At 38.4% G+C, this 26,556-nt stretch overlaps 1 protein-coding gene across 1 annotated transcript in view; it reads right to left on the bottom strand.

Annotated features, from left to right (window-relative positions):
* Positions 1–26,556, bottom strand: part of LOC126236677 (nucleolar protein 12) — a 46,874-nt gene that overhangs the window by 6,768 nt on the left and 13,550 nt on the right. The window contains exons 2-3 of the mRNA XM_049946163.1: positions 19,641–19,746; positions 19,000–19,161 (exon numbers count right to left, since the gene is read on the bottom strand). Coding sequence (XP_049802120.1) covers positions 19,000–19,161; positions 19,641–19,746 — 268 coding nt within the window. The remainder of the gene's footprint in view (positions 1–18,999; positions 19,162–19,640; positions 19,747–26,556) is intronic.

The following is a 26,556-nucleotide window of genomic DNA, read 5'->3' as shown; positions in this document are numbered from 1 at the left end:
TCATTGAAGAAGGGTGCAATTTCTCCATCTCCTGCACAAGTGAAGTTTCCAGTTGAAATGAATGAGGAGGGAGGACGACCAAAGTAAGAACAATCACAAGAAGCTCCACAGCCAGATTTATTATGTGAAAACGCTGCAAGTACTCCATTGGTTGCAATATCCTGTGGAAGTGGAATAACCAAGAAGCGTAAGTACAAAGTTATTTACAAATGGGCTTTATGGAGATAGAGGAGGGTAAAGCTCAGTGTGTAATTTGTGCGTGCGTCCTTCTGAACAGTTCAATGGTTCCAGTTAAATTGCGCCGTCATTTTGAAGGTACACACCCGGATTTCCAGGCTAACGACATCGATTTTTTCAAAACGAAGAGTGCTGAACTAGCTGCTTCTCAGCATTGCATGAAAACTCATGCAAAAACAATTAATGAAAATTCATTGAAAGCTCCTTTCTTGGTTAGTTATCGAGTGGCAAAAACAGGCAAAGCTCATACCATTGCAGAAAATCTCATAAAGCCATGTGTTAATGATATTGTTTCTTGCATGCTAGACGAAAAGGCAGTAAAGCTTGTATCTTTGGTGCCATTGTCAAACAATACTGTCAAGAGACGCGTTGTTGACATGTCAAATGATGTGAAAGACACTCTTGTTTCTCACATCCAACACAATTCATTTTCTCTGCAGATAGATGAATTCACTGATGTTGCAGGATTAGTGATTTTACTGGCTTTTGTCCATTATGAATATTCTGGATGTTTTGAGGAGGACCTCTTATTGTGCAGACCACTATCTGCCAACACAACAGGTGCTGAAATATTCCATCTATTGGATGATTTTTTAAGGACTAACGAAGTTTCATGGTCTAATTGCATACACGTGCGCACAGATGGTGCAATAGCTATGACGGGTCCTACAGTCTGAGCAATAACGAAAATAAAAGAAAATGCCAAGGATTGCAGCAGTAGTCATTTGTGCTCTCCACAGATACCCCCCTGTTGAAAAGGCAAAACATGTACTTCTTCCATTTGCCACAACATACATGTGTGAATCTGGATTCTTGATCTATGCTGTCCACAAAACTAAGTACCGGAGCTGTCTAGATGCGGAACCAGAAATCCGTCTCCAGTTGGCAAGAATTGAACCCAACTTTTCAAAATTGTGTCAGCAGAAGCACCCTAAACCATCACATTAGGATTCCATTATTATTCCTACAGACTTATCTATAGTAAAGAAGTAAGCATTTTTCTTTGTAGATGCTCAGTGAATGTACCTGAACTGTAACTATGTAGGAATTTTGTTTCTGTCTTCTATCATTTACAAAATAATTATTAATTGAATTGATATTTTTGTTATGAAAATTAAAATGATCTCTAAAGCTAATTTCTTTTCTTTATAATATATTCCATCCTCTCAGTTAAAAATATGGCCTGCCTATACTTCAATTACAATTACTTGCTATTACTCTGACACTATATTGTGGGAACTGGCTGCGAGTGTAAACAAATGAGGACTTTTCACGTGCCACCTTGTAAAAGGTAAACCTCCTCTGCCAGAATTTGTTTCCTTTGAGGATAAAAGTCTTACGTTCTGTGAAATGCTTTGTCTTCTTATATAGAAATAAGAGTCTGTTTGTTTGTTTTCCTAATTTGTTTACAGTCGAGGCTGACTGCCACAATATAGTGTCCAAGTAGTAGTTGAAGTTGTCAGCTGTGGCTAAATTGTTGCCACGCCGCCTGCTAGCTGCTGGCTATGGACTGACAGCTGCCGTTCAGTAGATACGCAAAGACGTCAAAATAACTAGACTTTCCGAGCTGTTTACATGGGCATGCAAATCAATTGTGGAACTGGAAAACAGCTTTATAAAAGCAGATTTCCAGAATCGATTTTGAATTGTTTACCTGACCAACCAAAAGTGGAACTGGGATATCGACTTACGAAATACGGTTTTTGAAACGCATGTAAACTGAGTGAATGTATTCCCACACATTGCACAACAGATGTCACAGTAGTCCTTTAAAGGCAATTCCTTGGCATCTTTTTCTTTTGTGATGTGTTTGTATCCCGAATCATGGGTATGCCTCTTTTCTTCACAGCTGTGCGGAAAGGCTGCGCAGTCTAAGCCACCATGTCGTCGTGGATTGCGCGGCCGCTCCCGCCGGAGGTTCGAGTCCTCCATCGGGCGCGCGCGTGCGCGTGTGTGTTTTTAGGGGCGCGCGCGTGGGTGTGTTGTCCTTAGCGGAACTTAAACTCAGGTTAATAGTGTGCAAGACTCGGGACTGATTACCTCAGCAGTTAAGTCCCATAAACTTTACATACATTTGAACATTTTTCTTCAGATTTCACAAGCCCCCCCCCCTCCCCCCACACACACACAACTTTTACGAAATATGCATGCTCCTTACACAACAGTAGCCAAACAGTGGAAGTGAACAGACCATAAGCGGCAGCTTGTCAACAGCGAACAGTTTGGACATGACGTTGATTGCTCTTGGAGGAAGGCAGCTCCAAAATGTGAAATGTCAATTACCAAGTAATTTTAATCAGGCTATAGTGTGTTGAACAAAGGGAGTAAATCCACTAGCAAGTGTCTGGATACAGTGGGAATTCAAATTGGATTGTTAATTTCAAGGTGTTTTCATTCATCTCTAAACCGAAGACTATTGATACTTTGGGAGGGGATGGGGCGTGAAGGGGGGAGGGGGGGGGGTCCATTGAGAACATGGTACTTGCATTAAGAAGCTTTCAGTTCCCATGGGTATTGCTCTGAAATTTAAAGTTACTGTGCTCTTGACTGACTAGGGGTCTGCCATGGATTTTCGACTGAAGAAGGGGTCCGCCAGCTGAAAAGGTTGGGAAGCCCTGTTCTAATGGAAAGCAACTTTCAAAGAGCATGAGAAATGTGTTACGGAAAGCATTACATTTGTCCTCAATGTTATTGGCACTATAAAAATCCTGCCACTCTTGTTCTCCTAACAAGGTTGAAAAAATCCTCTATTGCATCTGGATTAGCTTTTTTACATAGCGTGTAGTTATATATAACATTTGTTTGACTGCAAAAACCTTTTACTGTTAAAATTTGTGCATCATGGTCTGAAAGGCCATTCACCCTTTAACAAATAGAATGCGCGCATCTAGTAATAAAGAATGAATAAAAATATTATCTATGGCTGTGCTACTGTTGCCCTGCATCCTGGTTGGAAAAAACAGTCTCCATCAGATCATATGAATTTAGGAGATCTTCCAACATCCTTTTTCTTGCACTAGCACATACAAAATGAATATTGAAGTCACCACATAAAACTAATCTTTGGTACTTCCCATAAAATGAATCAAGAAGCCTCTTTAGCTTGAGAAAGAAATGCTCTGAATTCAGAGTTAGGGGACCTATAAATAACAATAATTAGAAGTTTAGTTTCATTAAATTCAACTGCCCTTGCAAAACATTCAAATAGCTCTTCAGTGCAGTACAATGATACGTCTGCGGAATCAAGTGGAGTACTGTTTTTTCATATACACAGCCACTCCCCCACTCCGCAAAGATCTCCTTGAAAAACAGCCAGCTAATCTGTATCCTAGTAAAGGAAGCCCCTGAATAGTCAAATTATTTAAGTGGTGCTCTGATATACCAATAATGTCAGAGTCAATGTCTATAAGCAGTTCACTAACTTTATCTCTAATACCTCTCATATTTTGATGAAATACACTAATTCCTTCACTACTTGGATACCTGACCTCCCTTGAAAGTGATTCGCTTGTTAGAGAGACTTCCTTTCAGCAGGGATACCTATCAGCTGACTTCAACCTAAAAAAGATGCAGCTCTAACACCACCTGCTACAGCAATTTTCCCATGACTGATCCCCCCCACCACCCACTAAACTGTCACCTTGCTTTGCCAGCCTCCTCTTCCCATACCTATTGAGGTGCAGGCCATGCCTAGTGAAACCAGATCTATTGATGGATTCAACTGGCACCACTGTAATGTGAGCACACTCTCCACCATTAGTGCCTTCTCCAGCCCCATGTTAACATGCTTAACAGCAGCATTAAGATGAGGCCGATTGTGATGCTGAAACAGTTGCATGAAGTGCACAGTTGTGCCATCAGTTTGAGTCACTACCTTTACCAGGTCACCGCCTACATCATACTCCCCGTCCCTATCAAGACTATTCCCACCTCCACCCACAATCACTACCTGATCCTCTTTCATAAAATGCCTACATAACAGTCAACTGAGGCAACTCTGCACTAGGCTTTATAACACTGGTGACCTGATACTCACTTCCCAACACTTCCTGCAACTGCTGGTCCACACCTCTGCCATACGAACAGCCTAACAGCAGAACCTCCTCCTTTTTGTTAGAACTTGCAACTGACTTAGGCTCCGTAACTGCTGAGGACTACTGCATTTCCCACACCTACAGTTACAAGAGACTCCTCTCCCCTAAACTCTGATAAATGGTCAAATATATTGGTTGCACGCAAAGTAAAATTGTCTCCTCTGCCTAGCCGCCTTCTTACCGTCAGTTCCCATTCCCCAGGACTCTTCTCCCTCTTCATCCTGTCTAGCTCCTCCTTTGCGTTTTAAAAGTGCAGCAGAAGGGCACAGAACTTACGCTCCTCCTCCTCCTCTATCAACTTATTTCTGCTACAAAATCTGCATTTCCAGGAGAGGATCTCTCTACAATGCCCACAGGCTTCCCCACTGCATTCTCCCCAATAAAACCCATTACTCATAAACCTATGACAAAGCCCACACTTCTCACACATGGTAAAATGTTAACAGTTTCTGGTAAAAAAAACTAAATATCTACCTTACCCGAGTCCAATTACTACATTAGAACTATTTAAAAGAACTAACAATAGTGATCTTGAATTTCACTCTCTACTGTGATAGCAACTACATTTATTAATACTACTAAACCACAACTAATGCCAATACCACAAAAAATTCACACAAATTCTTAACTAAAACAAAAAATTCAAGCCACTAGAACACACAACAAAATTAAACAGACTGAACAAAAGTTTTACTGAAATATTGCACTACAAACATTAAGAAATGTCAGCTGAAAACTACAGTACTAAACTTAATAAATTACTATAACACATAAACAACTCTATACAACACAGTGGGCAAAATTTTATGAAAGTTTATTACATCATTATTTCACCAGAAACATCACAAGACTATTGAATTTAGTAACCAAATAGCAGCGCACAAACAACTTTCTCGTACTTAAGAACCCTACAGCTGCAACTGCACACTACAAAATGTAAACACACTGTTAATATTTGGAAGAGCTATTGAAAATTAATAAATTTAATATTCAAATGCTGTACACAAACATCTTTGTCAATACTTAGCTTTAAAACCACCACAGCTGCAACTACACGCCACAAAATGTAAACACACTGCTGAGTCTTCAATGAACAATGTAAGTGTACTCACAAATAACAGACCACTCAAATCAATAACACAAAAAGAAAGTTTGAGATGAATGATAATCCACTAATAAATGGCTTTTAAAGCAAATATAATATCCAAAGTCTAAAATTTTATAAAACATTACAAAGCAATTTGAACAGCAGACCAGCACATTACTCTGCAATACTATGACCTACTGCCTGTACCAGAACAACTTTTCTGCTAAGACCACTTACATTTCCGTGCTGCTTACTGGATTGATGAGCTACTTCAAAATCGAACTCACTAAATTTTAATGCCTGACAAGTAAGTATATTCAGCAGATCCTTTAATCCCAACAATCACTTCAAAACCACATAATTTGTTAACACCTTAATTTTTCCCATACAAATAGCAGTGGAAGTATGTCATGCCATGTATCAAGGTCAATATTACCATTTCTGTTGCAGAATAGTTGCACTCTGTTTTGTTCAATAGCTGTGACACATAAGCAACTGGACATTCCTTATCCTGCACTTCTTGGCTTAGAATGTGACTTACTCCATTACTGCTAATGTCATATGATAAAATGAACTCTTTCTTGTAATCTAAAAAGACCAGTAAAGGACTAGCAATGAGTAACTTCTTTAATTTTTCAAGCACACTTTCACACTTCAGTGTTAAATGGCGCTTAATGTTGCAAACCCTGGGACAAATTTCCTTTAGCAACTTGCTGACCCTAAAAATGACTAATTCCGTGCCTGTGTAAGACACTGGAAAACTCTGTAGAGCATTCCCTAATCTTGGGTCTGTTCTTACTCCATCTTGGATAATTACATGTCCCAAGCAATTCAATTATCATAGTACAAAATGACACTTTATTATGCCAAAGGTTTGGCATGCTGTGCTCCTAAAAAATGTTAACTATTGTACATGCTCTTTCATACACCAACAATATGATCATCTACACCATAAACTGTTTCAGCTTTAATCCCTTCACAACTACATCCAACAACCACTGAAATGTGACTGGCACATTTTTCAAACTAAATGGCATTAGATGGTATTGACAGTGACCCCAAGGAACTATAAATGCAGTTTTTGGTTGGTCCTCTGGTACTATTTCCAGTTGACAATAGCGACTTCTTAGATCTGTATGGAGGAATACCCACACTGTCCCAAGTTAATAACGGTTCACATTACATTCTATACTAGGTATGCATTTGTCATCATATGGTTATTGAGGTATCTATAGTTGCAGCAGAACTGATAGAACTTTGTTCTGCCCAAATTCTCATTGGTACTATTATCATGGGTGCATCCCACAAACTGGTACTTCCTTACTGATACGAATGCATAACTGTTGGTTAATGACTCCTTCCATTAGTGGTTGTAGGTTATGGAGCACCCTATAAGGCTTACTGCATAACTGTTGGTTAATGAATTCGTCCAGTGGAGGTTGTAGTTTATGGAGCACCAATATGGCTTACAGTACACATGTGATTGATTCCCAGTTGGGATTCCATGCTGCATCATCGGGTAACAGGCCATGAGGATTAAATAGGACCTCAAGTTCTAATAGTAACTTACAACTGTTTTCTCTATTCCTTCTAAATGTTTCATTTTTTATGTACTCTAGTTATACTTGGATCTTATTCATGGCTACCACCTGAATCTGTTCTGCCTAGATTGTCTTCGTCTAGAGTATCTAAATTGGCAACCAATAATCCCTTAGATAAACTGACACGTTTGGTTCCATCAATGGCAAAGGGCACTAATTGTTCACCGTCTGTCTCCCATACACATATAACACTTCAGTTCACAAAGCACCATGTTTTGTCTAACTCATTGTTTCCTTCCAGTGGTTCCATAACAGATAATAATTTTGCTGGTAGTTCCATTCCGATGTTCATCTACAGTAGTTTCTCTGTTTCTTGCACTGCACGTGAATTGCTCTTTAATAGTTGTGGATGCAGTTTAATCAATTCATCTCTCATAAGAGATGAACCTTGCAACAGTATGTGATTGATAACAGTTTTCCCCACACAGAAAAAGGCTCAGTTCTACCATATGTTGTCCATGGTCAATTTTTAGCATACAGGCATTCTAGTCCTAGGATGAAGCAGCATCCTTCACCTATATGGGGTGAAACTTCCTGCAATTGCTTTGTTTCCACCTGAAAACTTAACATCAATGAAACTATTGACTGCACATAATTATCCCATACAGTGGATGGTTTAACGGACTCTTCCCCATGAGATCCAAACTTGTCACAGATGTGTGAGCACCCTTGCCCTACAATATTCTATGTTCCCTGCCTTTCACTATGCCAATCAACAACCATTCTCCCTCATACGTTTTTGCAGCCTTAAAATTCACCAGGAGTGCTGCTTGGAGGACTTGGGAGCTCCTGTTGTCTATTTAACAGCTGATTATTCCTATTCTGTTCTTCCCCATTATGTCGTTTTCTTCTCACGGGTGTCCAGGAAGTAAGGATTAATTTGAATTTTGCACCATTTTGTCATATGATGGTTGGCAGCCATGGTTTTTTCAGGCTTGTTATCTTCGATCCTTCCCATTAGTAGCCTCATAGCTTTTGTGTGGTGAGCATTGTTGTTTGATGTTTATTTTAATCATGGAGCAGATGACAACTGAGCAACGTATCCAAGTGATAAAAAATTGCTACAAAAACAGTGAAAGTCTCATGGAAAACATTCATGAATTGCATCTAACACTCGGACATAATCCTGCTCCAGCTGAATCCTCAGTTCAGAAGTTGATTCGGAAGTTTGAGACCACAGGTTCTGTTTAAAAGCATTAAGAAAACAGTTCTGTGACAGAAAGCCCCAGAAAATCGGTTCACCAACAAGCTCAACAATAGAATTTATCAACAAGTTCACTGCATGAAATCCTTTCAAAAGATCTGAAAATGCATGCGTACAAGATTCAACTTGAACAAGAGTTGAAGCCACCAGATCATGGAAAGAGACATTGATTTGCCTAATGGGTCTTGGCTCGACAAGCAGAGAACGAGAACTTAACAAAATGAATAATTTTCTCAGTTATGAGAAAATGATACACACCACAGTGGGTACACCAGTAAGCAGAACAGCAGAATTTGAGGTAACAAAAATTCGCAAGTGACTGTGGAAGATGAGATGTGTCCTCAACACACGACTTTGTGGCATGGGTTCTGGGCAGGAGGAGTGATTGGCCTGTATTTTTCAAAATTGTTGAGAAAGCTGTTGTCACCGTGAATGGCGAACGTTACTGAAACATACTTTCCGATTAATTTTTCCTTCTTATTGATGAAAATGAATTTTTTAGTTTCAACAAGATGATGTGACATGTCACACATCCTGTGAAATGATTGCTCTGCTGAATGAAAAGTTTCCTCAAAAAGTTATCTCTTTGTGTGGCAACCAGGAATGGTCTGCCACCTTGTGACTTTTTTTGTGGAGATTTTTGAAATCAAAAGTGTGCGTGAAAAAGCCACACACAATACACCAACTGAGGGATGAAATTAAAAGGATTATTTAGGGCATCCCACCAGATGTTTGTGAACGTACCACTGAGAACTTCAATGAATGCTTTGCTCATTGCTGCACAGCCTTGGGTGGCCATATGGACGATATAATTTTTCATACAAAAATGGGAGAAGTTACTTAATGTGTTTTTTATCCTTTTTAAATACATTTTCAATAAATTTTGTATGTTCTATAGCACTTTAATATTTGTTTGTACTTCTCGGACATCCTCTACAATCACACTCTGGTGTCTAACCCTGACGCATCTGTTACGTTGTGAATCACTACAGTATCTTCACATGTGGTCCAAATGTCCACAACGATAACACATCATGTTGGTAGAAGAGAAATTTCTCCTATCACAAACTCTAGTTACTGCATCTATTTCTTCCAGAGCCATTCTAACCCTACGGCATCAGGTAAGTCCTTCGGAAATTCTGTGCGCAACTCATGATACACAGCACGGCAATCACTGTAGAAAGGCATCTAACACCACCTATTCTTCTCCCAGCAAAATAACCTTATTTGTTTCAATCCTATCTGTCAACTGATGGGTATTAATATCAACTTTTCACATCCTATCTAGATAACTCTTGACAGATTCATTTTGCTCCCACAACATCCCATTTAACTGTTTGGAATAGCCGGCTGCGGTGGTCTCGCGGTTCTAGGCGCGCAGTCCGGAACCGTGCGACCGCTACGGCCGCAGGTTCGAATCCTGCCTCGGGCATGGATGTGTGTGATGTCCTTAGGTTAGTTAGGTTTAAGTAGTTCTAAGTTCTAGGGGACTTACGACCACAGCAGTTGAGTCCCATAGTACTCAGAGCCATTTGAACCATTTTTGTTTGGAATAGTTTCTACAGCTATTCTGTTTCCTATATCACCGTACCAAACCTCTTCTTAGTTCACTGAATGATTGACCATTTCTTACATAATCATGAGACACAAGTCTTCACATCTCCTGTCAAACCTAACTAGGTCATCTGCAGCAACTGTCTGCCTGCCTGTCTGTCTGTCAAAGATCCCTGCTTTGTAGCTGTCAACATCTGATCTACAAATACTAATATGTCCTTTCCTGTCTTGCCTAAGAAAGGATAAAAAGACTAGGAGTAGCTGATTCTTGCATGGAAACAGTTAAATAGGATGACACTATGCCCCCTCTCACAGCATGTAACTGCCAATGCAGGTCTGCAGTATCATCTTTACATTGAGCGACCTGAAACACTAAAGATTACATTGCTTACTGAGTGGTAACCACCTGTGTTTAGGCTCAAGACATTATGAAGCCTTCATTTAATACATCCAGAAAAAATAGGAGGAATAAAATGGGATGATGAGAAGGATACTTAAATCTAGTATTACCGTAATATCAACCAGGCACATTTGTCGCATTGCCTAACGTAATCCCCATGTCTACAATATGTGAAGCATGTTACTGTGGCTGACACCAAACAGTGGGCACTACACACAATAAATTATACTGTATTGCCTAACCAGGCACACATCAATACTATCTTCCTTTACATGTCCCTTGAAGTGATTCACACTGATAGTCTAAACAGTTCTAAGAAACTTCTCTTTTAAATTCATCCCTCAATCCAATGGACTTGAAGAAATCACAAGCAGGAAATAGTTGTTTCACTCACTCTGCTGTGATGCTGTACATCGTGGGCCAGGGCATTGCTCAAATCCGATGGCCACTTCTGAAGCCAGCTGTAGTTGTGTCAGGATGGCTTGAATGTTTACTGACCTCACTGCGATTACGGAGATGACAAAGAATTGTTGCCAGGGCGCAGGTAAGTAGAACCACGTGGTTGGCCACTGGGGAATCACAGAGATAGAGAGAAATAACAAGTTTATGATTAAAATTTGTACAGCAGTCCAAAGCTTTGTGTTGCCGTGATCACCACCCAGTGGCGCAGGCTGACCCTGGATGGTGGTGCTTGCTTCGTTCAGCATGTGGCAGCAAGAGGTGTCCAGTGTACAAAGTCACAACACCTGACTGGCATGCTGCAGTTCCTCGGTGTGCACATAGAGTTGTGACAGTTTACAGGCAACAGGCACACCGCAGAAGTAAACTCCGAAGTAAGCTGGTCATATTATTTGGCGCAAATGCGAGACTAGCTAACACCTTGTGGTGGGCCCAGTTCAGGAGATACCAGAGTACAGTTGCGAACTGAGGACTCTCAGGAGCATCAGTGGCTCACAGATGTTGACCTGTAGTAGCAGTGTGTGTACTGGCAGGGCAGGTAACACCAGCAAGTCATGTGTGAATGGCACCAGAACATGAGCTGCGAACCATGGATCCTCTGGTAAGTGCCTTGAAGTCAGCTAGCAGTCTGCCCCAGCTGGAAAGCACCAGTTCACCTCCCAGCAGTATAAGGGCTAGGTGCATCACATAGGTCCATCGCTAGCAGAGGTAGCATCTAGTAGTAGTTAGGATGACCCACATCAGGTCAACAACTGGTGTGGAGAACTTCTCAGAGCTAGCTGGAACTGTCAGTATTTCTGGGCGCTTGACCCGCCATGACATTGACAATGGAAATAATGCAATGCCAGGCTCTGTGTTTTTTATTTTATTTTTAAATCTGGGTCACCACTGTGGTGCTCTGGGCCCTTGTACTACGTACTACGCTGCATCGACAATCTTCCAGGCCCGGCAACAAGCTGTGGGGCTAACCGTGTGGCAACAAACTCGCTTTAGTTCCAAGGAGGAGACTTTATCATTTAAACTCAGCCCCTTTCAGCTTCTCGTCAAAAAAATGAGGTGACAGCTTTCTGCTCACTTGGTCACGGGTTACGGATATAAATCTGAAAGGTGCAGCAGTAGTTACTTGCTAGCAGATGGTGAGTTCAGCTACGATCTATATCATTTTTATAGGAAATAAGTTCTATGTGACAATTGGATGAAAGGGTTCTGACGAATAGGTTTTGAGGCACTGTTGTCCACAGGTAATGAGGCAGAGGCAGTGGGCCTTGCTTCTCCTTTACTGAGCAGCCAATGGAGGGGGGAGGGGGGGGGGAATCACTAGTTATTAGTTTGAGGGAGCTTGGCAGTTAGGTGCAGGATGAGTCCTCTTACGGATGTAACAGCATGAGAGGGAAAGGAATCTTGAGTACAGAATCATCCATCAGCTGAAAGAGGCCTTTCTTGGAGCAGCTGAGAGCATACATTGCAGACTCTTCTTATTTCCTTCTAGAGGCAGGTGGAAGTGATTAAGTCAGTTAGTCTCATTTCTAGGGCCTCCTTGAGGACTGACGGCTGCCCTCTCATCTGTAGATGAATGGAGTGTCTATATCAGGGAATCCATTGGTCCTAGGACATTTTTTGAAAAATTTCTGTCAACAGCTAATTACTAAACTGAACAACGGAGCAGTGTCTTTTATCTCCTGGTAACTAACAGATCAATCCTTTTCAATTCAGAGGATGGAATCGGTGACAATAAGGTTGTTATACTACCCATGATTCAGACTGCTTATTATCTGACTAATTAACATCGAGCATTTGTTCAAGAAACATACGGAGTATAAACGGAGAAAATTTAAGAATACCGTACAATATACTTTTACACATGTATGTGCTAACCACTGTTGTGAGAAGTGAGAAGGACATGTCTAGGTTTAATAACTGAATTAAAAAGTTTCTACAAAAGCAAAGAGAACTGCCTCACAGGTTTCCATAAAGTCAAAGCCTTGTTGATGAACAAAAGCTAAAGGAAGCCAAAATGAATGAAAGGAAAGCACTGCAAGATAAAATCAATGTCTACATCTGCATGATCAATTTGTTCACACTAAGTGCCTGACAGAAGTTTCATTGAACCACCCTCAGACTATTTCCCTACCGTACCACTTATACACAGTAAAGTGAATGTTTAAGCCTGTCTGTGCAAGCTCCGATTTCTCTTCCTACAATGATCTTTATCTCTATGTTGGTGGGTGCTAATAAAATATTAAGGAGAAAGCTGAAGACTGAAATTTTGTGAAAAGCTTTCACCACAACAAAAAATGGCTTTCTTTTAATGATTGCCATCCCAACTCATGTATCATACGTGTTACTCTCTCCCTCCTATTTCACAATAATACATAATGAGCTGTCTTTCTTTAAACTTTTCCAATGTCCTCTGTCAATTTTATCTGATAAGAATCTCATACAGCACAACAGTACTCTAGAAGAGGCCGGAAAAGTCTGGTGCAGACACACTCTTTAATAAATCAGAGTAATCTTCTAAATGTACTGTCGATGAAACCCCATCTTTGGCTCTCCCTGTCCACAACATTATATATGTGATCATTCCAATTTAAGTTTTTCATGGCTGTAATCTCAAGGTATTTAGCTGAATAGATGACTTTCAGATTTGTGCAATTTATTGCATAGTTGAAATCTAGTTGATTCCTTTTAGCACTCATGCAGATAACCTCAGACTTTTCATTTTTGGAATCAATTTTCACTTTTTGCACCTTACAGATACATTGTCTAAATCATTTTGCAGTTGGTTTTGATCTTCTGATAACTTTACTAGGTGGTAAATGGCGGCATCATATGCAAACAATCTAAGTAACTTGCTCAGATTGTCCCTTAAATCATTTATACAGGTTAGGAACAGAGGGCCTGTAAATACTGCCTTGGGGAAAGCCAGATATCACTTCTGTTTCACTCGATCACTTTCCATCAATTACTATGATCTGTGACAGGAAATCATGAATCCACTCACAACACTGAAACAATACTCCACAGACATGTAATCTGATTTGAAGCTGCTTGTGATGAATGTATCAAAGGCCTTCTGGAAATCTAGAAATTTGGACCCAATTTGATATCCTCTGTTGATAGTACTTATTACGTCATACAAATAAAGATCAGTTGTGCTCCAGAAGAATAGTATTTTCTGAATCTGTGCTGTGTGTCCATACACCGTTTTCTTGGAGGTAATTCATACCGTTCAAATACAGTATATGTTCCAAAATCTTACTACAAATCAATTTTACTGATAGGGATCTGTAATTCAGCAGATTACTCCTATTTCATTACTTGAATATTGGTGTGACCCACCTATCTTCCCAGTCTTTAGGCATGGAGAATGGATCTTTCACCGAGCGAGAGATCCAAAGTAAAATTCTGGCTGCTAATCTGAAAAAGCAGGAGGGGGGGGAGGGAGGGGGGGGGGGGGGGAAGAGAGAGAGAGAGAGAGAGAGAGAGAGAGAGAGAGAGAGAGAGAGAGAGAGATTATTTTGGTTCCCTACAACATTAGTAAACATATCAAGTTGGAACATGAATCAAATTGATCTATGTAGTCCTCTGTGGTCATACTGGCACCAAAACAAAAAAGAACACAGAGAAGGCCAAAATACTAAAATTCGGTGTTCTGAATTTGTTTCACTGTAAAAGATCATAAAAGATTCCTTCTTACAATCACTAAATGATAGATACCAAGACATGTCATTGTGGATTAGATAAATAAAAGTTTTCAACACAGAAGAAACAACTTTATCCACTGGGATATCTAAATTACTTTATATAAACTATCCAACGGAAATTGCTCCTCTCCTAGTAGCAATGAGAAGCTGAAACCAATTGGGGAAAACACACAGGTGAAGTTTTGTTGTTACACATGTAATCTTCACAGTGTTACATGTTTTATGAGCAAGAATAATGCTGTGAAAAGGGGTGAGATTGACTACTGCACATTTCTCTGTGGGGTAATTAATTTCCAGCTAAATGAAGACATGCTTGATTTCTGTATTTTCGCAGCAACTTGAATGTACTTAAAGAGGAATTCCTATTGTTGAACAAAACTAGCACTGATCTATGTTGTGCAATAAAATGATAAAATTTGATCACAATTTCGCCCATTTTTTGGAGCTAAATACGTCTGAATGCAAATGTTTATTTTTATTGTCTTATGAACAAAGTTTTTCTTATTATTGTTTTTTGGTTATCTTAGTAGTTCTCACTGTTACCTACGAAATGATACAGTGTTTGAGGTAGAACCTCAAGTATCTAATGTGGCGAGGCTCATCACATGTTATACAACGCAAATACAAAAATGCATGCATATGTAGTATGTATAAATTAAAATGAGAATCTTGCTAGTGTCTCCTCCTGTATTGTGTTCAACTGTGATGTGATCAAACACCAGTGACGATTCTGGAAAAATCACTTGTGATCAGCAGATGTACTATAAAGTGCTGTGAAAAGCTTTGCTGTCACTCCAAGTCCGCAACAAATACAATTACCTGTAGGTCAGCTGCCGGCAACTTGCTTCCTCCCTAAGTGACACACAGGGCTGGGCATATTCTGAAGCTCTGGGTAGAAAATGGCCACAAAGCCCAACCCTGCTGCAACAAACCACACTATGCTGCTGGGACTCTTACAAAGTTGTACTTCACATTGCTGGACTTATTTGATAACACTTATGGATTGCGTATTGGTAATTTTTGTTTTCTGGGGATTAGGCCTTGATCCAAGGCATATTTCCCTGCCTAATGTTTCATTTTCCATGGTGGATAAATCATCAGAGACTATAATTACACAGAATGCAGTTACAACTGAAATAAGCTCAGCAAGCTGAACTGTTTGTATGTACACACACAACAGTCAGCTTAAGACTGCCGAGTCACACCAACATGTTGTTGAACTTTAATGGGTAAGAGTTGGCAATGTTTGATTTATTTAGAACTAAGGCTAACCACTTGTACAATATCAACCTTTCTTCTTTTCTGTTGATGTTGATTTTGTGTTTTTGAACTTCTATGGCCTCTCTACACATCCTAGCACAGTAATGATGGATCTCGATACAACCGAGATGAAACTGTTATCTTCCTGGTTCCAGTGCATGATCTGCTACTGTTGATTTATCCATTCTGCCCATACTGCATGTGCTCCTGTGTGCCTTGAGGAGAGTGTTAATATTGTTTTTTGTACTTCCTATGTACACTTGACTGCATATGCAAGGGATTTTATACATTCCTACTGTGGCAATCAACACACATAGGTCCTTTGCCATGTTCAAATGTTCATGCACCTTTCTTTTTGTTTAAACACTGTGTCAATACCGTGTCTTCAGAGTACTCTAATGATCCAATTTGTGATTGTTTTTACGAATGGGAAGAAAATGCACCCTTTAGGTTTTTTTTTTGCCCACCAGAAGCTCCAGTTCTTTTAGGGTATAGTGCCCTATTTATCTCTTTGTCAGAGTAGCCATTTCTTCTGAAGGCAGTTCTTAAATGACTGAGTTCATTCTCCAAGTACCGTAGTTCAGAGATTCTTTTAGACCGGTCCAATAACACTTTGATCACTCCTGCTTTTTGAAGGTATCTAATTTTAAGGAAAGGCAAACCTACATTTATAGCATTTGTAGATTTTAGAGAAAGCTTTTGACATTGTTGACTGGAATACTCTCATTCAAATTCTGAAGGTTGCAGGGGTAAAATACAGGGAGAAAATGGTATTTACAATGTGTACAGAAACCAGATGGCAGTTATAACATTGAGGGCACCAAAGGGAAGCAGTGGTTGAGAAGGGAGTGAGACAGGGTTGTAACATATCCCGGATGTTATTCAATCTGTAAAATGAGCAAGCAGTAATGGAAATAAAGGAAAAACTTCGAGCAGGAATTAAAATCTAGGGAGAAGAAATAAAAACATTGTAATTCTGTCAGAAATAGCAAAGAACGTGGAAGAACAGTTGAATGGAATGAACAGTGTCTTTAAAGGAGGATATAAGATACCTCAACAAAAGCAATACGATGATAATGGTCTAATTAAATCAAGTGATGGTGAGGAAATTAGATTAGGAAATGAAACACTTAAAGTAGTAGATGAGGTTTGCTGTTTGGGCAGCAAAATAACTGATGATGGTCAAAGTTGAGAGGATATAAAATGTAGACTGGTGATAGCAAGGTAAGCCTTTCTGAAGAGGAGAAATTTGTTAACATTGAGTATAGATTTAAGCATCAGATGTCTATTCTGAAAGTATTTGTGTGGAGCCTAACCATGTACAGAAGTGAAACATGGATGATAAACAGTCTAGACAAGAAGAGAATAGCTCTTGAAATGTGGTGATACAGAAGAATGCTGAAGATTAGATGGGTAGATCACGTAACTAATGAGGAGGGACTGAACAGAATGGAGGAGAAGAGGAATGTGTGGCACAATTTGACTAGAAGAAGGGATTGGTTGGTAGGACACTTTCTGGGACATTAAGAGATCACCAATTTAGTATTGGAGGGAAGTAAAGAGGGTAATAGCCATACAAGGAGACCAAGAGATGATTACACTAAGCAGACTCACAAGAATGTACAGCTACTCTGAAATAAAGAAGCATCAAATCAGTCTGCTTCCCTTTCATGCCACTTGCGACTCTGTAACTACAGTCTGGTTTCTGTACAGAGTTGTAAATAATGTTTTGTTCCTTGTATTTTACCACTGCTCCCTTCACAATCTCAAAGGGAGTATTTACAGTCAACATTGTCAAAAGCTTTCTCTACATTGCAACCATGATTAGTTAAACTGATAGTTTGGTAATTTTTACACCTGCTTTCTTTGGAATTGGAATTACTCCATTCTTCTTGAAGTATCCAAATGTGTGGCAATCCCATAGGTTGGACAGTCAATAGTGCAAACAGAAAGGAAGCAGTGCAGAAATTAGACAAGTTATAGATCTTAGTGCTAAATAAAGCAAAAAGTGCCAACTTCTCCCAACTACAAGCTTTGGAATGCACACTGGCACAGCTCCATGTCTTAGGTAATGGTTAGATGGTGTCACAAACTGACCGCTGCGTGGATACACATAAACAGTTCAACTTACTGAGCTTGTCTGACACTGTAACTGCTTTCCAAATCGTTAAAGCCTCTGATGATGTCTCCAACCTTGGAAGACTAAATGTTAGGCAGACAAATATGCCTTGGAACACAGCCTAATGATCATGAAACAAATACCAGCCATGAAACAAATACCTGCACTGTATGATTTATGGACAGGTTTGAAGGATATTTTGTCCCATATGCGAAGCATCTGAAGGATATTACTGTTATTCTTGGAGACAACACACAATTTCACTTCAGTCCATAGGTTTTCAGGCTCTAGTGGTCATGGTATAAAATTTATTTGTATGACACCAAGTGCAACAAAAGTTGCTTTTTTCAGGCCTAGTAGATATATGTCCACTGAAGAGTCTGAGGTGGATGAGGTATCAGCCAGTGTGAGTAAATATGATGCGCAGCCCTGAAGAATGAAAAAGGACAATTTAAAGAAAGGTTCATTTGCACTTGTGAAATTCTAGGGAAGGCTCTAGAAAAAAGCTGTAGACTACTGATTTGTGTGCATAGCATTGGACGTTCTGGAAGGTCAGGAAATAAAAGGTACTGGAAATGAGATAAATTGGAGATTCTCAAAAAGTGTGCAGAGTGGAAGAAACCGATATCTCACTAGGGCTTATGAAGGAAATTTTATTTATATTACCAATAACTTCTATTGAAGGATTTGACTGGTGCTCCTTCTTCAACATAATTAAAATAACAAATCTATAATGATTTCTTGTCCCAATAAATCACACCCTACTTAAGGTTATTTCGCAAATGGCTGTATCGAAATTTCTGAGATTTTCGGGAATAATTTCAGGTTGCTGGCACACCGTACACATGACAAAAAATAGATTTAATCAATCTCAATCAAATATGATGTTGATCACTTATGTTTAATTTTTTTTTCTGGACCTCTGATAAAGCGGAAAAAGTATTGTAACACATTTTTCTTAAGTCTTTCAACTGTGCTCTCTTGCTCTCTCCAAACGCTAAAATTTAACTGACTGTAGTTAAGCATAATTAGTGTCTGAGGGTAAAAATCTTTAAAAGATCAGTAAGTGATAGGAACTGCACAGTTTGTAGTTAAATGATGAGGGTAATCTAATCTCTTCACAGCACACTGCTGAGTTTGCGCACACATATTCATTGTTCCATTCTATAAGCAAATGTTAGCATTCTTTCACTCCACAAGTTTATTTTTGATTGTTCCCTCATGATGTTGCCATTTTCAGTAATATGGGTGTAATTAACAATAGCTACAGCACTTCATACCTTGTTAACACCAATCCAATTGTTCTTCTTTGCCAGATCCGAAGCTGATAGTTCAACTACATTGACACAATGATTTTCCACTTCATAATTTTTTTCAAGAAGATCTTCCAATTCTGGTATTGTCCGATGTGAAGCAACAAGCTTTTTGTAGGATTCTTTAGCCTGAGAAAAAAAAAAATAATAATAATAAAATTGTATCAAATGGAGAAACACAATTTACTAATTCTTCATATTTTTTTGAGCGTGGTTTATCAGAGAGAGGGACATGGAAGAGAAGGGAGCCAGGCAACTAAAGAACCTAAGAAATCACAACTGTGCTTTGGTTTTCACTCAGGACAATACTGTACTTACAATTAGCTTGCATGCATAAAATTACTTAAATATTTTGTGCAAACTGAGATGACTTATCCCTCAGAACACTCAAATGCACCACTATAAGACAACAGACAACTACCAATAATAATTGAACTTATGTCACTCCTGTCTCACATCATTTGTTTGCAAAGTATAGCAATATCCAAAGCACATACTGGTCCGTTCGACTGCACAGTTCAAACCTCTGCTAATTTTAACCTATGGAATGCTGAAGTAAAGAAACATGAACAAATAGTGCAGCCTTATAACAATTTCAGTGACGGTACCTCTTGTTTCAAGTTTTTCCTTTCTTCTTTCAACATCTGCTGCAGCTCCTCTTGAGCCTGTTTCTGGCGCTGCAGCTTTCTTTTATGGAACCCAGTCAGAAATTCCCTGGAAAAGATCAAAATGTTATGCAAATATTCTCTGTAGGATTCCAGATATTTTACATTTGCACACAAAAATCTGTTGCACAAAATCAGTTTCAAGCACCGTATTAGCTTTATAAAATATCTGATTGTTCAAAATCTAATATGAAATACTTCTGCATGTAAGATGTTTTGCAGCTGTATTAAATCAAAAATCTACTCTCAATTTTAAGTGTACAGAATACTCTACATTTTATAAAGCTTTACATGAAGATAAGTAATGTATTCATAATTTCAAATCACTTGTCAACAACTGTTTAATTTCAAGAGTGCTGATACTAATAAAGTTTGCTCAGAGCAGCTCGTGCAGCAGAAGTAGTATTTCACAATAAGTCCTTAATAATAATAAGTACATACAGAGCGCCTTCAGGAAACTAACCTGCTCATAAAAAAATTTGAAAGCTCTGTTGTCCCATCTCTCAGTATGGAAAATACAAAGCATTCATTAATAAAGTTATTTCCTCATTTGAAAATTATTTTCCCTAAAGGTAACTTAAACCATTGGATTACATAAGGAATAAAGGTATCATGTGGGACAAAAAGGAAACTGTATCTACTATCTAGGAAAAACTCTGATGTTAGCACTGAACTGCATTACAAAGAATGCTGCAAAATATTGAAGCGGGTAAACCAGAAATCAAAGCAGTTTTATTATGAGAAAAAAGATAGTTACATCAGGCAACAAAATAAAAACTATATGGGATATAGCGAAGACAGATACAGTTGAAATGGAAATGACACTCACTTCTCCCAAAGAAGAGGCATCCATTATAAAATCCTTAAAATCAAAGTACTCTACTGGTTATGATAACATATCAACAAAGTTTAGCCAAAGAGTGTTCATTTGAGCTGAATTCTATCTTAAGTTATTTGTGTAATCAATCTCTTATACGCAGAACATTTCCAGACTTGCAAAAATATGCTGAGGTTAAGCCTCTTTACAAGAAGGGGGATAAAGAGATACTGTCAAACTGTCTACCAATTTCACTTTTGCTAGCGTCTTCAAAAATATCCTGAAAAGGTTATGTTTGAACACAACAAAGATTGTGTTAGAACACAACAGCCTTCTTAAGCATCTGACTGCAAATAACATGTGAAATTTAAAATTTTCCCGGCGAACTAAATATTCAAAAAGATTTCGGGCTTGCAGCCGGTCGTCGTTAGCTTCCATCCACGATACTTCGACTGGACAACTGCCAGTCATCCTCAGGTGAGCCATTGAAGACGGACGAAGACGCCCTCCGTTCCGCAATATATAGCTGCAGTTGTCCAGTCGAAATATCATGGATGGAAGCTAATGACGACCGGCTGCAAGCCCGAAATCTTTTTGAATGCAAATAACATATTGTCCATGTCACATTTTGGTTTCCTTAAGATTTCCAATATAGTGAAGACAATTTAAATGTACAGTGAGAATGTGCTTAATTCATTAGGTAACAGATTAGAGGCTACTAGCATTTTCTGTGACTCATCAAAAGCCTTTGAATGTATGAATAACAATGTTCTCATAAGTAAATTAGAATATTATGGTGTCACTGGCAGTGCTGCAAAATGGTTTGAATCTTACCTAACCAACAGGGTTCTCATATAGATAAAGCTATTTACACTTACAGTGAGAATGTACTTGATTCATTAGATAATAAATTAGACGCTACTGGCATTTTCTGTGACCTGTCAAAAGCCTTTGACTGTGTGAACCACAGCATTCTCTTAAGTAAATTAGAATATTATGGTGTCACCAGCAATGCTGCAAAATTTGGATCTTATCTGTGTAACAGGAAACAAAGGGTGTTGTCGTGAAATACCTGTGGAGTAAGCAGTCAGTCTTCATCTGTCTAGGAATTTATTACATGTGGTGTTCCTCAAGGTTCGTCAAGGTTCCATCTTTGGTCTGTTGCTTTTTCTTGTGTGCATTAATGACCTCTCATCTGTTACATTGCCAGATGCTAAGTTTGCTTTGTTTGCAGATAATACAAACATTGCAATAAGTGGCAAGACAAGTACAGATTTAGAAATAGCTGCTAATCAAATTTTCACTGACATTAATAAGTGGTTTATAGCTAATTCATTGTCATTAAACTTTGTAAAGACTCACTACAAGCATTTCAGAATCTGTGACAGATTTTCTTCCAGCATGTGTATAACATATGTAGACATGCAGATAGAAGAGGTTGACATTGTTAAATATCTGGGATCACAACTCCATAGTAAATTCAGTTGGGAAGGGCATACCACAGAATTGTTTAAGTCTGTATTAGCAATGCGAATAATGTCAGATGTAGGAGAAAATAATATAAGAAAGCTTGAATACTTTGCTTAATTTCATTCTATTATGTCATATGGGATCATATTTTGTGGCAATTCGTCAAACCGAGCACAAGTTTTTAGAGTGCAAAAGTGTGTAATTAGACTCATTTGCAGTGTAAATTCAAGAACATCTTGTAGAAACCTGTTCAAGGAACTTTGTATTCTAACCACTGATTCTTTGTATATTTATTCCTTAATGAAATTTGTTGCAAATAATAAGTCTATTTCCCACCAACAACTCAATACAATAAGAGTAATCTATACAAACACCCAAAATCACTTACTTTGGTCCAAAAAAAGGGTCCAACATTCAGGAACACACATTTGAAATAAATTGCCAGCAACAATTAAAACCTTAGTTTCAGATAAAGGAGAGTTTAAACAGAGTTTGAAAGACTATTTGATAGGCAACTCCTTCTACTCCATAGATGACTATCCTAACAGAGACTGTTAGACCAGCTTATGTAAAAATGTCTGTTAAATTTCAATTTCGCCAGCACTTTGTCACAACATCAAGATTAGGTATTTGTGTCTGATAAATTTATTAAAATGCATTAATATCTTTCATTCTGACAATATATTAATTATGTAAATATTAGCAGTTCTGATTTACTATAATGTATTCACATATTTTGACTACATCCTGATGGATTATTAGGGAAGTCAATGTTATATTCAAATCTTCTATGTTTTTTTTTTTTTGTATGTTGCACTTTCTGACATGTTCCACAACCACAAGAATCACCTCATTTTTGGGTCTGTGGAATGATAAGCTACTATGAACAGCATAGTGAAGACATTACTGTAGCAAAGATTAGATTAGATTACATTAGATTCAGTTTTCGTTCCACAGACCCAAAATATGAGATGATTCTCATGGGTGTGGAATATGTCAGAAAGTATAACATAAAACATTTCAATATAATGTCTACTACCCAGATCATTTGTCAAGAGATAGTCGAAATAGGTTAATATAATGCAGTAAACTGGAACAGCTAATATTTACAGAATTAACATGCTGTCAGAATGAAACATTGTTATGCACTATTAATAAATTTATCATACACAAAATACCTAATCTTGACTGTTGTGACCAAACGTTGTCAAAACTGAAATCTAATCAATATTTTTACTTATGCTGGCTTAACAGTCTCTGTTAAGATATTTATCTATGGAGCAGAAGGAGTTATCTACCAAAAAGTCTTTCAAACTCTGTTTAAACCGTGCTTTATCTGAAACCAAGTTTTTAATGGTTACTGTGCAATTTATTGAAAATGTGTGTTCCTGAATATTGGATCCCTTTTTGGACCAAGGTAAGTAATTTTAGGTCTTTATGCAGATTGTTCTTATTCCTAGTATTGATACTACATATTGAGCTATTGGTTGGAAATAGAGATGTATTATTTGCAACAAATTTCATTTAGGAATAAAACTGAGAAGCAGTGGTTAGAATACAAAGTTCCTTTAACAAGTTTCTACAAGATGTTCTTGAATTTACACCGCAAATGGTTCTTATCACAAGCTTTTGCACCCTAAAAACTTTTCCTGGTTTGGTGAGTTGCCCCAGAATATGATCGCATATGACATAAAAGAATGAAAGTAAGCAAAGTATTCAAGTTTTCTTATATTATTTTCTCCTACATCTGACATTCTCATGGCAAATACAGACTTGTTTAGGCATTTAAGCAATTCTGTGGTATGCCCTTCCCAACTGAATTTATTATCGAGTTGTAATCCCAGATATTTAACACTGTCAACCTCTTCTATCTGCAAGTCTTCATATGTTATACTCATGCTGGAAGAAAATCTGTCACAGATTCTGAAATGCTTGTAGTGAGTCTTTCCAAAGTGTAATGACAGTGAATTAGCTATAAACCACTTATTAATGTCAGTGAAAATTTGATTAGCAGCTATTTCTAAATCTGTACTTGTCTTGCCACTTATTGCAATGTTTGTATTATCTGCAAACAAAACAAACTTAGCATCTGGCAATGTAACAGATGAGAGGTCATTAATCTACACAGGAAAAAGCAATGGACCCAAGATGGAACCTTGAGGAACACCACATGTAATTAATTCCCAGTCAGATGAAGACTGACTGCTTATTCCACAGATATTTTGCAACAGCACCCTTTGTTTTCTGTTAGACAGATAAGAGCCAAACCATTTTGTAGCACTGCTGGTGACACCATAATATTCTAATTTACTTAAGAGTATGCTGTGGTTCACATAGTCAAAGGCTTTTGACAGGTCACAGAAAATGCCAGCAGCCTCTAATTTATTATCTAATGAATCAAGTACATTCTCATTGTAAGTGTAAATAGCTTTATCTATATCAGAACCCTTAAGAAATACAAATTGTGACTTGGACAATATATTATTTGCAGTCACATGCTTAAGGAGACTGCTTGAACAGGGCCTTTTCAAATATTTTTGAGAAAGTCAGCAAAAATGAAATTGATCGATAGTTTGATGGTATCTCTTTATCCCCGTTCTTGTAAAGAGGCTTAACTTCAGCATATTTTAGCCAGCCTGAAAATGTTCTGCTGATAAGAAATTGATTACACAAATAACTTAAGATAGAACTCAACTCGCATGAGCATTCTTTAATTAATTTTGTTGATATGTTATCATGCCCACTGGAATACTTAGATTTTAAGGATTTTATGATGGATGCTACTTCTCTGGAAGACGTGAGTGTCATTTCCAAGGCAGACATGAAGCCTACACTCACCACAATAGTCAAGTTAATATGTCAACTAGATTCACAGGTGAGGAGGAGACTGAGGAAAAGGAAGAGAAGAAAATGTGGTGGGTGAATATGGAATGGGGGAAAGGAATGAAACAGGAAGCCACATGGCAGAATTTTGCACAGAGCACAGTTTAATCATAGCTAACACGTGGTTTAAGAATCATGAGAGAAGGTTGTATACATGGAAGAGACCTGGAGATTCTGTAAGGTTTCAGATTGATTATACAATGGTAAAACAGAGATTTCAGAACAAGGTTTTAAATTGTAAGACATTTGCAGGGGCAGATGTGGACTCTGGGCACAAGTTATTGGTTATGAACTGCAGATTAAAACTGAAGAAACTGCAAAAATGCAGGAATTTAAGGAGATGGGACCTGGATAAACTAAAAGAACCACAGGTTGCAGAGAGTTTCAGAGGGAGCATTAGGGAATGATTGACAAGAACAGGGGAAAGGATTGTAGTAGAAGAAAAATGGGTAGCTTAGAGAGATGAAATAGTGAAGGCAGCAGAGGACAAGTAGCTAAAAAGACGAGGACTAGTAGAAATCCTTGGGTAACACAAGAGATATTTAATTTAATTGAAAGAAGGAAAAAATATAAAAATGCAATAAACAAAGCAGGCGAATGGGAATACAAACATCTAAAAAATGAAATCGACTGGACGTGCAAAATGGCTAAGCAGGAAAGACTAGAGGACAATGTAAGGATGTAGAAGAATCTATCACTAAGGGTAAGTTAGATGATACCTACAGGAAAATTAAAGAGACCTTTGGAGAAAAGAGAACCATTTGTATGAATATCAAGAGCTCAGTTGGAAAACCAGTTCTAAGCAAAGAAGGGAAAGCAGAAAAATGGAAGGAGTATATGGAGGGTCTAAACAAGGGAGATGTACTTGAGGGCAATATTATGGAAATGGAAGGGCATGTAGATGAAGATGGAATGGAAGATATGATACTGCATGAAGAATTTGACAGAGCACTGAAAGACCTAAGTGGAAACATGGCCCTGGAAGTAGACAACATTCCCTTAGACCTACTGATAGCCTTGGGAGAGCCTGCCATGACAAAACTCTTCCATCTGATGAGCAAGATGTGTGAAACAGACAAAATACCCTCAGATATCAAGAAGAATATAATAATTCCAATTCCAAAGAAAGCGAGTGTTAACAGGTTTGAAAATTACTGAACTATCAGTTTAATACATCATAGTTGTAAAATACTAACATGAATGCTTTACAGAAGAATGGAAAAATCTGTAGAAGCCAACCTCAGTCAGGGAAGATCAGTTTGGATTATGGAGAAACGTAGGAACACACAAGATAATACTGATCTTACAACTTCTCACGGAAGATAGGTCAATGAAAAGCAAACCTACACTTATAGCACCGCCAATGTTAGCTGGAATACTCTCTTTCAAATACTAAACATGGCAGGGGTAAAACACAGGGAGAAAACGGCTATTTACAATTTGTACAGAAATCAGATGGCCGGTACATGAGTCAAGGGGAACAAAAGTGAAGCAGGGGTTGAGAAGGGAGTGAGAAAGAGTTGTAGCCTGTGCCTGATGTTATTCAATCTGTATATTCGAAGGAATTAAAATTCAGGGAGAAGAAATAAAAACATTGAGGTCTGCCGATGACATTGTAATTATATCAGAGACAGCAAAGGACTTGGAAGAGCAGTTGAAAGGAACGGACAGTGTCTTGAAGAGGAACAG

This window comes from Schistocerca nitens, chromosome 2 (assembly GCF_023898315.1).
Source record: "Schistocerca nitens isolate TAMUIC-IGC-003100 chromosome 2, iqSchNite1.1, whole genome shotgun sequence".
Lineage (NCBI taxonomy): Eukaryota > Metazoa > Arthropoda > Insecta > Orthoptera > Acrididae > Schistocerca > Schistocerca nitens.
Note: the sequence above shows the minus strand (reverse complement) of the source record. Positions and strands in the feature narration are given on the sequence as shown.